This window comes from Sciurus carolinensis, chromosome 4, assembly GCF_902686445.1.
Source record: "Sciurus carolinensis chromosome 4, mSciCar1.2, whole genome shotgun sequence".
NCBI classification, from domain to species: domain Eukaryota; kingdom Metazoa; phylum Chordata; class Mammalia; order Rodentia; family Sciuridae; genus Sciurus; species Sciurus carolinensis.
The window spans coordinates 38,375,773-38,390,139 of record NC_062216.1 but is presented as its reverse complement, the minus strand read 5'-3'; the positions used below and the strand labels follow the sequence as shown (position 1 = coordinate 38,390,139).

The window sequence follows — 14,367 nt, the reverse complement described above, 5'->3', positions numbered from 1 at the left end:
GCCAAAATAATACACGCAAATTGAAAGAAAATATTAATTTTCTTTCATTATTTATAACCACAATTACTTACTAATGCTATGCTAATGGTAGTGAGACATTGTAAAACTTCTCAGACTGTAGGGTTGGATTGTCCAGGGCCAGTCTCACTGGCTGATCCAAAATGACTTTTACAGGGAACTTGGTTTTAAACTTGACAACCACCCCCGATTCAGTTTTTCAAAGATGCATGTCACCCAAAGGCATAGACACAACCTATGAGGTAGAAACTGTGCTCTTCCTCAAGTAAGTATTTCACATAGAATCCAGTAGATGTTACTGTATTTTCCTCAAAAATGGGAGACAACCCCCACGTGCCTATAAACTCACTGAGGCAGCACAGTGTCTCTCAGCCCGCAGCTAAAACACCAAGTTTAACCAATGGCCTTGGATCTTCTTGGTCTGGAATTTTCTGTTTTTATCTCTGCTTATTTTCAGATATACAAAATCAAAGAACCAGAAAGTAAAATCATTGAGAGTGCTATCCGTTTTCAGTTCCAACACCCTTGACTACTCAACCCTCCATAGCTGCTTGATACCCTATGTCCTGGGACATCAGGTCCACTTGAGCAGACAGCTTGTCTCTCATGGCTATTTTCAGTTTGCCACATTTGTTAAAATTCTGTCGGGGCTTCTCTTGGAGGTACCTTCAGTCTCCATCCTTTGTGTCTTTCTTTTTGAGTTCTTATTTATAACCTTTGATTCACTTGGCTTATTTTCACCTGATGTGAAAATATTTCAAGTTAGGTTTCTGATATACTTATTTTCTATATTAAGAAATTGTGACTTTAATCATATATTGTTAAGTTATATGAGAATAATTCCACCACCTTTAGGTCTACTGACCTTAATATTTGTGACTTCTTTCAATAACTAATTCAAATCTTACTTCCAAGTGTTTTCACTAAGCTCAGTTCTCTCCTAATGCACCAAATAGATATTTTTCCCTATGAAATAAAGAAAAAGAAAAATATAGGGATAGCATGTCACAAAATATAATGATTATGTTTTTGTGTTGATGGTTGCATTATTTATTCTTTTTGTCCTAGCTTCCAAAAAAGACAAAAAGTTGTTCTGACCTAATGATCAAAATGAGGAGAGTGAGGGATGCTATTTATTGCACATGTTATATTACAAAGGAATGTGGAAATGGAATTTGAATCTGGTCATAAATAGAACATTAACCTTTCGATTTTAGGAGACTTGTCTTCCAAATTTAGAAGTCTAAACTTCTCATAGCACATAAAATGTCTGATGCATTTGCACTTATTTTACTTCACATCACGAAGTGCTGAAGTATAAATTTAGATCATTGTTCAAAAGCGTAAAATCAATAAATTCGTTTTTAAAATATGCTCATTTTAATACTGTATGTATCAGTGCTCGTCCTGATTTTAATTAGTCTAATCATTTCCATAACACTGGAAAGACATGGATTTCCATACTGTTCTGTTTCTTTATGAATCTGTTTTATCGAATATATCATGCCTATGTCACTCAATAACTTTTCTTTCAAGCTATCTTAAGGAACCATAAAAGCTACGAGACAGGAAAACCTAAACGATCAATACAAAAGGATATTATACCATACAGCATAACTCTAAAAGCTAGCTACGCTGCTTATGGATTTAGTATGCATTGAATTTAAATGGTATAAAAACAGTTGAGCTCTGTGCCTGAATTTTCATTAACAAAAAAACCATTGAATGTTAAGTATAACATCTTTTGTTCTTTTTCTAAAGCATCGGCATCTATTTCTGAGACAGACCCCTGGGGTTTTTTGTTTGTTTGTTTTGTCTGTTTTAGGGGATGGGTGTGAAATTTGCAGATGTGCTCTGTGGTTACTAATTTTGACTGTTCATCTCCCTCACCAACGTCTGGCACATTGCACTTAAAACGCATGAGATTGCATGTGCTTCCTCTGTTGCCTTGGCTTCTGCTATATCATTTTTTTGCTTCCAGATAGCGGTGGGTGTGCTCGCAAACGTGCTGCCATGTCTGTTACGTTAACATCTGTGAAGAGAGTTCAAAGTTCTCCAAACCTATTGACTGCAGGTATAATACCACTAACCCACAGAATGTCACACTTGAATGGCTGTACCTGACCTCTCTCTCTTTCCAGAAATGATCTTGTTTGGATGAGTACAAAATGCCCCCGAGTTCTTATTTTTACTATCCCAATTTAGATTTTATCCCTTCTAACTTTGTGTTCTAAAAATAAAAGGTCAAAGGAAACTGATATCTTGTAGAGCACATTTAAAAATCTAATTAAAAACAACAGACACTTGCCAAAAACATGTTGAATAAGTGCAAATGTTAATAACTGTTCAAGTTTTTGTTATCTCATGAACTGAAGTAACATAATACCTCATTAAGATAACTCATAATGTTCCTTTGGTGATACAGGGGTCAGGAAGAGAGATATTCTGAAAAGCCAATCTTCATTAATTTGCTTCTTCACCAAAGATTGCAAACAGAATGATAGAATATTAGTTTTGAAAAAGACCTTGTCCTTTCATCCAATCAGCAAAGACCCTTCTAATACACATTTTAAAGATATCAAAATCTTGACCAGTTAAGATTAATATGCACCCACAGATAAAAATAAACTCTAGAAAGTCATTGAGGCTGTGACACTTTGGCACTCACTCAAGTAGTCTCTTTATAACAAATGACTGTCATGACTTTCCTAAGCCCTTAGGCGCATTCTTCCCTAGGAGGAGGCTGCAGTTATGGAAGATCAGTGAGCCCAGCAAAAACCCTGTCCCAAGACCCCAAAACATACCCAAACCTTCTGATGGCTGGTTGGTTGGTTTCATTATTGTCTTGTTAGTTGCAGTTTCTGGTTCGGGGAGCAGAAGTGGGAAAGGGGTAAAAAGCCTTTGAATAAATTGCTTACTATGCATACCACAGTCTTTTACACACATACAGTTAGCAGTTGATTAAATACTACAGGTGTCTTTGACTTTAAAACCACCAGGTCCTGAACTACCCAGTTCTGTTGAGGAAAAAATAAATTTTCATATGACGAATTCCACTTCCATCTACCACCTCCAATTCACAAATGGATTTCAATGTCCAAGTTCAAATATCAGGCCAAGAGGTTTCATAATATATTAAGCTTAAAAGAATTCAGGTTGTATTGCAATATATGTATGACCTCATTTTGGTTTTAAAAATCTCTCTAGATATATTTGTACATATTTTGTTCATGCATTTATAAACATGAAAAGTTGTTACAAAACCTATAGACATTTACATTAGATCCCTCAGGGGAATAAAAATGAAGGAAAGCAGGGAAATAAATAAAACACAAGCCAGAGCCATCCTGTAGTTGGAATGCTTATACCATGACTATCATTGACATTCCAACCAAGTAAAATCTCAGATGTGGGTCACTGACACACACCTGAGGCACGACACATTTTTCCAACAATGCCAATTTGCTATTATTTATAAAAGTAACCACCAAAAAAACAGTATTAGATTGAACTAGAGATTGCCATTTTGGAGGGTCAAAGGTTAAACATGAACAATTTGGAATCAGTCAACGTGCTGGAAAAAGATTTAATGCTTCAGAATCAAAATAGAAGAAAAATTTTAACACTTCAGGAATATGAAATAATCTTCAATGATAAGACTATGTAGTGTCTCTGAGCAATTTTATATTTTATATCACTATACATATAAGATTTCTAGAGAATGAAGTCCCCTGAATTTTGGATTTAATTTTGAAAACAGACACATATAATCTTTATGAAGGAAGTTTTAATGACATTTAAGTTTTAATTACATTTTAAAGAAAGAAATCAGCATCTGTTGTGCGCAATCACATTTTGTGGGAGATCTCATAAGAACATATTTGACCGGGCCTTTATGTGAATCAAAATGGAATGAATAAGTATTTAACTGCATTTGATAGAATTGAAACCCACTGCCTTTACATAAACAGACACAAGATCCCAAGCCTCCCTCCCACCCTTTCCAGATCAGAAGGTCCATAGGCACCATCGACTATTCATCCCCTAAGTCAATCTGTCTTCTCTTTTTCTCTCACAAGAAGTGAAGACCCACAAGGGTGCTGAACCCATGGGTAGTAACCTACTCATCATTTAGGACATCTTGTTACTGGTATCTCCCTTCTTCTTTTATGGGGAGCCAAACATTCTGAGCCTAACTGGACTGCCCCAATCTTCATACTCTCCAGTCAAATTATCAACATTCATGTCAAATGCTCTGAATTCTGGAGGTCAGGGAACATATCTCCAAATATTCTTTCATGTATCTGGACATAAATAAACATCCTTCCATCTGACTCTTTCAAAAACAACAAAAAGGGGAGGTGGGCAGGAAGAAACCCCCCCCCAGATAATTCAGTATCACACACACTGATGTTTCAAACCTATGATATGGAGAAACAACCAAAGTACACTTTTTTCACCAAAAACCCTTGGCAGTCTGAGGTGATGTTGGTAAGGATGCCAAGCAACAGTGACAGGACCACTCTGCCAAGAGACAGTCTTGCCAATATCACTGGTGTGTCTTATGCCCTTAAGAAAATTTATCTGTTTGTACCTCAAAGTTCCTTCCTTTAAAAAAAATGAAAATAAATAGGGGTTGGGGTTGTAGCTCAGTGGTAGAGTTCTTGCCTAGAACATGTGAGGCACTGAGTTCAATCCTTAGCACCACATTAAAATAAATAAATAAAATAAAGGTATTGTGTCCATCTATAACTAAAAAATAATTAAATGAATAGAACTACTTTGTCATTTTCCTGCCCCTTTTAGAACATTGCTTCCCAAACTCACAAGACCTTGTCAGAATTAAATGAGGCTAACAAAAGAAAATAAATGAAAAGTGTTATCATAGTACTTAGAATCACAGTAGATGCTCAATTAGTTGACATGAATTTAAGGTCTACATTAATTCTAGAGCACCAGAGCCCTCTAAAGAAATAAATTATAAGGATTAAACTCCTCATAATTTTCAATAAAAATATAGGTGATACTGTCAATATAGTACATCAGTTAAAAGGAATTTTAATAAAACTTGAGTGTAAAGATTGTGATGTGACTGTTAGGTACCACCAACACAGCCACATAAAAACTCTAATGTTAGAATCATAAAGTTGAGAAGGTCCTTTGAGACCCAACCCCTGTCAACAAACCAGGAATGTCTTACTGACCTCTCTGACAGGTATCCAGCAACTCAGGCCTGGATACAGGGTGAGTCCATTGTACCAGTAAGGGGCTTTAACAAGCCTCAGCTCTCCAAGACCCTATTTATTTTCAGATGCAAAATTCCTTTTTGTCATTCTTAACATTTCAGGCAAGCAATGCTATCTACTAAAGAACACTAGAAACTAAGGATTCTGATTGCTAGAATCTTAATTCTGTTTCTTCACAAGTGAATGATCATCAGCGATGTTCAAGATCTGGGGCAAAACTACTCATCCCATGTATCTGCCATGCCCTTTAGCTGCTCAACTTTCTTTTTTTGTGTGGGGGAGCGGGTGGGTTACTGGGGATTGAACTCAGGGATACTTGACCACTGAGTCACATCCCCAGCCCTATTTTGTATTTAATTTAGAGACAGGGTCTCACTGAGTTGCTTAGCTCCTTGCCTTTGCTGAGGCTGGCTTTGAACTCATGATCCCTCCTGCCTCAGCCTCCCAGGCTGCTGGGATTACAGGCATGCACCACCACACCCGGCTACCTGCTCAACTTTCTTAATTTTTATAATCCTTTTTCTCTTTACTCTTGACACAAACCTGGGAAACTTTCTGTTACCTGCTCCAAAGCCCACATGTCCTCCCTTTCCCAAGTTTCTCTGGCAGTGATAACATAAAAGTAGAGCTATAGTGAATGGTGTCCTTTGAGAAGGTAGCTCACTTTCAGCACTTCTGTAGTCTACAATAAAATAACAAATCAGGGCTGGGTGTTTTAAATATCTCTAATTGGGTTTACTTTAAAGAAAGTGAAATGTTGTGCACATCCATATCCTTAAAAAACCATCCACTTAAAAGTAGACTTATATCATCAACATAAACTTAGTTAAAAATATTGCTTCACCCAGCTATCCCACTCCTTGGCCTATACCCAAAGGACTTAAAATCAGCATACTACTGTGATGCAGCCACATCAATGTTCATAGCAGCTCAATTCACAATAGCTAGATTGTGGAACCAACCTAGATGCCCTTCAATTGATGAATGGATAAAGGAATTGTGATATATATATATATAGTGGAATATTACTCAACCATAAAGAAGAATAAAATTATGGCATTTGGAGGCAAATGGATGAGATTGGAGAATATCATGCTAAGTGAGATAAGCCAATCTCAAAAAACCAAAGGGCGAATGATCTCGCTAATAAGCGGATGATGATACATAATGGGGGGTGGGAGGGAGGCAAGAATGGAGGAAGGAGGGACTGTATAGAGGGAAAAGAGGGATGGGAGGGATGGGGGGAAGGAAAAAATAACAGAATGAATCAAACACCATTACCCTATGTAAATGTATGATTACACAAATGGTATGCCTCTACTTCATGTACAGAGAAACAAATTGTACCCCATTTGTTTATAATTTTTAAAAATTTAAAAAAATAAATCAATGGAAAGCCTTCCATTATGGTAATAAACCAACTGTCAGTCTCAAAAAAAATGTATTGCTGCATCCTGAAGTTTTAATCCATGTCCATTTTTCTCTTTTCTTCTTTCTTTTAATTCTACACAGTCTTGTCCCCTCTTAGGCAAGGCCTTTCAGCAGAGTGCATCTTCATTAATATCTCATGTTTGCTGTAGCACACCCCAGTCCATAGTTGAGCCCAGAGACATGTCCTCTGATTCTCCCACTTAATGTTTCTTGAGGTCCTGTAACCTCTGATGTGATCATCATGTGATCACCAACGTGAAGAAATACAGTTTGCCCCCTAAAAGCTGTCAGTCACAGGAGGTGATGCCCTTCAGACCAGCTAAGTATGCCCTCTTCCTCCCTGCATCTAACCCCTGCCACCTGCACATATCTGACTCCTGTGACCTCACTCGCCAGTACATACTGCATACCCTCTTTTTTTAATCTTACCAAACCAAGAGAAAAATAAACTCCCTATTCTCAAGCAAAAAAATCATAATATAAATAAAAATTGTTAATAATTCATTGTTTTTTCCTTAAGTCCCCAAATTTGTTCTTTACCACAAAAAACTCTTCCTAAATGTCCCAATCAGAATTCCCAAAATTGCTCTGTATCACTAGCCTCTGTTTGTTTTCTTTATAGAGTCTTCATCCTCATTTAACTGAATTAAATGACAAATTTCAATCTTCACTTTCCATCAAATTCTGGAAGTAGGATCCAGTACATTTCATGCATAATTCTTGGAAGTTATTTTTTACTGTTTGGTATCTATATTTTATGACTCCAAGTTTGCATTCATTAGAGCTAAAATCCACACTGCATTTTCTGTTTTATAAAGAATGGGAATTTGTTAATCTTCTCTAACTCACTTGGGTTGAAATAATTCCAAGATACTCTGTGCTGATTCATATTTAGTTTTCTTCCTTTGATTTGGAAAAAAATCTATCTGAAAGGCCTTGCTGAAGGAGCAAACAAGAGTGTATAAAATTAAATAATTAGGTTTTTCAGCATATTTCTGTCATCCCAAATTTTTGTGTTCAGATTTCATAATAAATATTCCCTAAGCATTAGAAAAAAAACAAAGAGTCATTGAACTAACAGTAGTTTAATAATGGTCCCAGGTAACATATACATGGAATCAAGGAACTGGACAGCAGGTTAAGCTAAATGCCCCTAGGATTCTTTCCAAGGCTTTATATATCCAAGAGCAGCTGATCATAATAGAACCACGCAAATTGATAACCTCAAATGTGCACATTTGATTACCCCAAATGTGCATACAGAAGATTCTTGAATGCATAATTCCAATAAAATTAATAATAAATACGGAATTGAGCCAATTTCCAACTGTATCCCAAGAGCAATTTAACTATAGAAATTTATTTTTCAAGATTTATGAGCTAAAGGACAATGGAATACATTTTAGCAGCTCTTTCATATTTTTAATTTAAATGATTTTTAAATAACAATAAGAAGAAAATTCAAAAGTAACAGAATATTTGAAAGTATCTCAAGATCTGGTAGATACAGTTACCATTTGTTAATGTAAAACAATGCAGACTATAAAAAAATTTCATCTCTAACATAGGAGTTAAATAAAGTGAGCAACAGGGATTTTACCAGTTATGGGTCTGCTGATTTGATTTAATGCCATGAAAAACATTCATTGTTTACCAACCAGATCCTTTTAGATCCTTTAATTCAATATTCAGAAATTCATTTATCCATCTTGGGCAACAATAAGCTCAAAATTATATGGTTACAGCATTATTCAGGGGGAAAAATAGTGTTTGATATATGTGTTAATTACATACTATAGTTATTTAGTAAATGACATTTCCATTGAAGTTAAAAAGGAATGCACAACCCTCTCATTATTATATTTAGTGTACCTAGAGTTTTAGAACTGAGATAATGTCTACAAAAATAATGCCCATAGTTCTTCATCAAGTATTTTCACTGTTCCCTTATTGTACCCTTGCATTAATTTCAATATTTTCTTCTTTCAGGGCGTGATTCTCAATCACCGGACTCAGGTACAGAAAAGATATTCTGAATAACCATTATATTTATTATGAGGATTTTTTTTACATATCCATAGCCAAACTGTTGATCTCTTATTAAACTGAAATTTCATATATTGCTATGCATATTCAATGAAAATTCTAGTAGGAATGCTTCAATTTTAGAAATAAAAATAAATTTTCTAAAAAAAAAGTTTATGTGAACCCAGATATTTTTGTATTCAATTTGTTTTCCCTTAATAAAAGCGTGGAGATCTTACAATGATCGAAATCAAGAGACACTGAACGGAGATGCTACATATTCCTCTCTTGCAGCAAAAGGTTTTAGAAGTGTTCGACCAAACCTACAAGAAAAGAAATCACCAACTCAGGTAATCCCATGTAACTTTGAAGCATGGTTATTAAAGCTTTGGAATCTCTTTCCTAGCAACCTCTTTCTTAGTCTTTTCTTTTTAATATACACTTTGCTTTGTATTTGTTTTGTTTGCCAGTCTTCTATTTACAACAAGGAGAATAGGTTTTAAGTTCAAAACAGGTGTTTTGTGTTTTTTGTGAGTTTTTGTTTTTTCTGATTAAGCTCATAAAAGTAAGCCATCTTCTAACATAATGTTTAGGACACATTCTAATTCTTAAGAAGCTGGCAGCTGATGTTTGGATTTCAAAGTGATAAGGTAGCAATACATGATGTGTTCGATAAATATGAGTTATGCAACTATTTATTCTGCTAACGAAAGGGACTGTGTGTTGAAGATATTAATAAAATTGTGCCACAGGCTTGTTATAAAACAATGTGACTAAATAAACCATAGACTTCCAGGTCTAAAAATATGCCAAGAGAACACATGTTCACTTTTAACATAATTTCCCAGAATGTGGATGGAGGCAAACTCTATAATATCTTCAAAAAACCAAACCAAACCAAAACTAGCTCTTTTTTTTTTTCTTCTTCTTCTTTTCATTTTGTATCAGGAATTGAACCCAGGGGCACTTAACCACTGAGCTAAGTCCCCAGCCTGTTTCATTTTTTTTATTTTGAGATAGGGTCTTGCTAAGTTGCTCAGGGCCTCACTAAGTTGCTGAGGCTGGCTTTGAACTTGTGATCCTCTTGCCTCAGCCTCCAAAGCCACTGGTATTATAGGTGTGCACCAGAGCACCTGGCTAAAATGCATTCTAATAGAAATGAAAATGATCATTTAATTCAGCCAACAAATGTAAAGCACAATGAGAAAAGAGAGATTCCTTTTTAAGGGCGGGGTTGATGCTGGTTTCTTTCATGACTAACTTTGACTTTCTTTCTGTTTTTCCTTCAATGTTATTTCTTTTTCTGGATGCTTTTGACCCTCTAGGCACCCTTTCCACCAGTCAGAAAAAAGAGCTCTTATAGCTCCTTTATAACCAATCACAGAAAGTCTGACATTTTAGACTCATTGGTAACTAACCCACAAACTCCTTCCTGTATAGAGTACTTTACTAACAAAGAACCTCTTCATAGAACTATGCATTCTAGTGACGATTCTAGCCAGACTATTGTATATTCTGAAGAATCCAACACAACTGTGTCATATACACAAAAAATCACTAATCCACTCCCAACAGCTCCCAGCACAGGTCCTGCCCCCTTCCCTGTCAGTGCCCCATTGCTACAAGAGGATTACACACAAGATTCTCACACCCGGAGAATTTCTACCTTGAAACTAACCCATAACCAGGATCTAAGAAGTAGCAACCCTATTAGTTCTTCACAGTTCTCCAAACCTGTTGAAGTACCATTATTTCTCAGAAGGCCTTCCTCACCACTCCCTAATCCAGAGCCAGAGATACACACAGCATCTCTTTCCATTCAAATAGCTCCCCTTTCAGGACAAGATCCTGAAAGCCACAAACAGCTTCCTGAGCTTTCTCCAGAGACTACAAAGATTCCTCTTCAGCAAGAGAAACAAAAGTCTGCAGTTGCTGCGGCCTCTAAGTCCTCAGACTGCCGGGTGGTACATTAGACTTTCCAGTCTCTTCTTCATGTGCATAGTAGAGACCCTAACTCCTTTGGTTTGGGCTTTTTATATAAACTAATGCTTTGTTGGTTTCCAAGCTGGAAGGGAAAGGAGAAAGAAACTATCTTATGGTTAGAATTTAAAGGCTACTATATCTATCAGTAAATTTCTAGTATATTTTAATTAAACACACACACACACACCACATAATCTTTTATCCAGAAATCATGTTCTAGAAGTTTCTTCCTTGTAGACACTTATTAAAATTCACTGAAACTGAAAGGTCAGTTCTGTAAGACATTGCAAACCATTTCGATACTTAAAGTACTTGGAGGTTTCAAAGAGATTTTTATCCTATTGGATGCTTTGGTAGCTAGATTAATTTTATTTAAGTGTACAAACTTTCTTAAGAAAATTGGTGGGAAATGTTTGTCACATTATCAAGCAGTGTTTATTCCTTTGTAGCTCAATATTCATTTTCACTGAAACTTGATTAGTTTAACACATCAGAAAGTATAGTGTATTAATCAATTTTTATTACCCAGATTTTTAGGAAGTAAAGATTCCCATATCTGTAAAATTCTGTCATAGTTTTATTCCGCTGACATTTATTGTTTATTTAGAAGAGAAACATGATCCATTATATTTGACTTCTCCATGAAATAATGTAGTGTTAAGAGCAGAAACTTTAAGAACAAACTACAGAATTTAATTCAGGCTCTACCACTGAACTCTCATGAAGAATCCATTGTAAATTCTCTAGAGTCTGAATAAAGAAATCAGAATATTAATTCATAGGTTGTAGCAAGACTAGGAAGCTATTAGAGGTAAACTACTTAGGACAGAGCAAACACTAAATAAATGATAGCCATTAATGAAAAACATAATACTAGCAGCAATAAGACCTGAGTAATAATGGTGATAGTATTAAAAACAATAGGACCTGAGTAAATGGCTTGTATAATACTATTTACGGCAGCTGAGTTGTTAAATATCAGCTAAAACATATGCTTGAAGAGAATCCTCAATAGATATCTGACTGACACCAAGATGCTCCTGCCCATCCATAATGCCAAAACCTTAAACAAAGATAATTAAAAATATAAGCTCTATTAAAGTATCCCCTTCATTAGATAATCATAATATGCAAAATTTATTCAGTAGAACAATCTTTTTGGATTAATGTTAATATCTTCAGAGAGCCCACCTGAAATAAGATAATATCAAGATAATATCAATAATAATAGAAGCTGATCAATAACTAGATTTTACTATCTGCAGGCATTACTCTATTGATTATTTCCATAATCTCATGAGGTACATATTATTACAGCTATTTTATCGATAAGGTAACTGAGACACCAAAGTGAGTTGCTTCTCAGGATACAAACCCTGTGGCCATAGAGCTTGTCCTCAGAACAACTATGATACCTCTCATTGTGAAATAGTTACTCACTAGTGACAAAGAGACATGGGACTGTGACACAGGGAAAATAAGGCATGTATGTCTTGATGGGACCCAGGACCCCAAGAATATCTGAGGAAGCAAAATCAATCTGAGACTCTACACCAGAGCTGTGCTAATCAAAGAGCTGACTTGTGTCTCAGGATATGTCACTCCAGGAAGCAGGGGTAGGAGAAATCTCAGGAACATTTAGAACTATGGGACTCATTTAATAGAGTATGATTTCTCAAAACATTTTTATTATGTTTGAAAACCTAAGTTTGATCATTTCCATGGTTTTGTCACTAGCCAGGCTGACTGGAGATAGCTTAATTACACAATCCCCAGGGGATCAGCATGATCCCAAAATTAAGTTTCAAGATTTTGTAACTTTTATTCATTCAACAAATATTTATTGGGCACCTGCTATATGTCAAAGTTCTAGTGATAGAGCTGAAATCGAAGCCATGTGTATGTGGGGGAGGCAAATGTTAACAAAAACTTAAGTAATTTATGTACATTAGAAAGAATAGGGCTGGGGATATAGCTCAGTTGGTAGAGTGCTTGACTTGCAAGCACAAGGCCCTGGGTTCAATCTCCAGCACCGCAAAAAAAAAAGAAAGAAAAAGAAAGAATACTCTAGAAATTTGATTAAGCAGTGCTATGCAGAGAGGTGAGGAGCAGACGCCATGTTAAAACTGGATAGTCAACTAGACATCATTGAAAGGATAGAACAGCATTGAAGTGGAAGGACAGAACAGCACTGAATATTCCAGGCAGAGGGAACACCCAGTGCAAAGACTTTAAGGCTGAAGCACGCTGCTGCCATTCAGGGACCAACCAGCAAGGAAGCCAGGGAGGAAGGAGAGGAAGTGAGGTGCACAGTAACAGGAGGAGGCAGAGTCAGAGGAAACAGAGGCCAACTGACAGAAATCCTTGGAAATCACTGCAAAGATTTTGACTCTTATCCTCAACAAGAATGGGAATCACTGAAGGATTTTAAAGCTGCTACTCTAATTATTTGACTTAGGTTCTATCCAACTCATTCTAGCAGTGCAGTTGAGAACAAACTATAGCAGGGCCAGAAAGGGAGCAGGCAAACCCGTCAGGGATTTATTGCAATAAATTCATGAGAAACGATGGCGATTGAAAGCCAGGTGGAAGCAGTGGGAAAAGCGAGAAATTCAATTATGTGAATATAGTTCAAAATTACAATACACAGGGCTTCCTGGCAGATTGTCATGGATGTGAGAGGAAGAGTCAAGGTGACATCAGCTGGGAGGGTGGGATTGCAATCAACAGAGACCAAACAACCCTGGGCAGAACAGCTGGGGAAACAGATGCCATTTGAGACATGATATATAATATACCTATATATATAGGTACTAGGGATTGAACCCAGGGTCACTGAGTCACAGCCTCAACCCTTTTATTATTATTATTATTATTATTATTATTATTATTATTGAAGCAGGATGTCACTAAGTTGTGTAGGGCCTCACTAAGTTGCTGAGACTGGCCCCAAACTCAAGATCCTCCTGCCTCAGCCTCTGGCATTGCTGGGATTACAGGTACATGTGTGCCACCACCCTCAGCTGGGACATGATAACTTGGAGGTGTCTCTAGGACACCTACAAGGAGAGGTGGAGGGTGCCGCTGGATACGCGAGTCTGGAATTCAGGAAATAAGTCCAGGTTCATAATTAAATTCATCAGCTTATAGATGTTTCTCGTAGCCATGAGACCAAAGGATGCCCAAGAATTGAGCTTAAGCAAATCCCGACATTAACAGGGAAAAACAGCCCAAGAAACTAAAAGCCATGTTCTCAGAGGGAGGAAGAAACCCAGGGATAGGTGGCAGGTGAGTAGACAAAGGAGGAAAACACATGGCGAAGGAATGGTTAACTGTGAGAGTGCTGCAGATGGGGCAAGTATAAGATGGAATCTGAAAACCTAGTCTTTTCTTTTGGAGTGTGATTAAGAAAGACTGGGAGGAGAGCAGCTGCACAGTCAGATCTTCCAACGTGATATTAACATAGGACCTTTCAACTAGTTAGTCTCCCTCCAGAGCCTCAGTTTGTTCATCTATAAAATGGAGCTAATACTAGCATTCCTCTCCTAGAGTTGCTGTGAGGTTAGAGTAAGACAATGCATATATAAGAAGGTCGGCATAGTGCCTGCCACATGGTGATTCTTCAACACAGAGGACTGTCATTATTTTGAAATGATGTCATTTT

At 36.7% G+C, this 14,367-nt stretch overlaps 1 protein-coding gene across 34 annotated transcripts in view; it reads left to right on the top strand.

Annotated features, from left to right (window-relative positions):
- Sorbs2 (sorbin and SH3 domain containing 2) overlaps window positions 1-14,367 on the top strand; it is a 205,366-nt gene that overhangs the window by 112,955 nt on the left and 78,044 nt on the right. For 14 of the 34 annotated variants that reach the window (XM_047548840.1, XM_047548841.1, XM_047548836.1 and 11 more), the window contains 4 exons: window positions 2,000-2,092; window positions 8,685-8,711; window positions 8,946-9,070; window positions 10,046-10,684. In XM_047548840.1, coding sequence (XP_047404796.1) covers window positions 2,000-2,092; window positions 8,685-8,711; window positions 8,946-9,070; window positions 10,046-10,684 — 884 coding nt within the window. The remainder of the gene's footprint in view (window positions 1-1,999; window positions 2,093-8,684; window positions 8,712-8,945; window positions 9,071-10,045; window positions 10,685-14,367) is intronic. The other 20 variants (XM_047548869.1, XM_047548851.1, XM_047548860.1 and 17 more) reach the window with 7 other exon arrangements.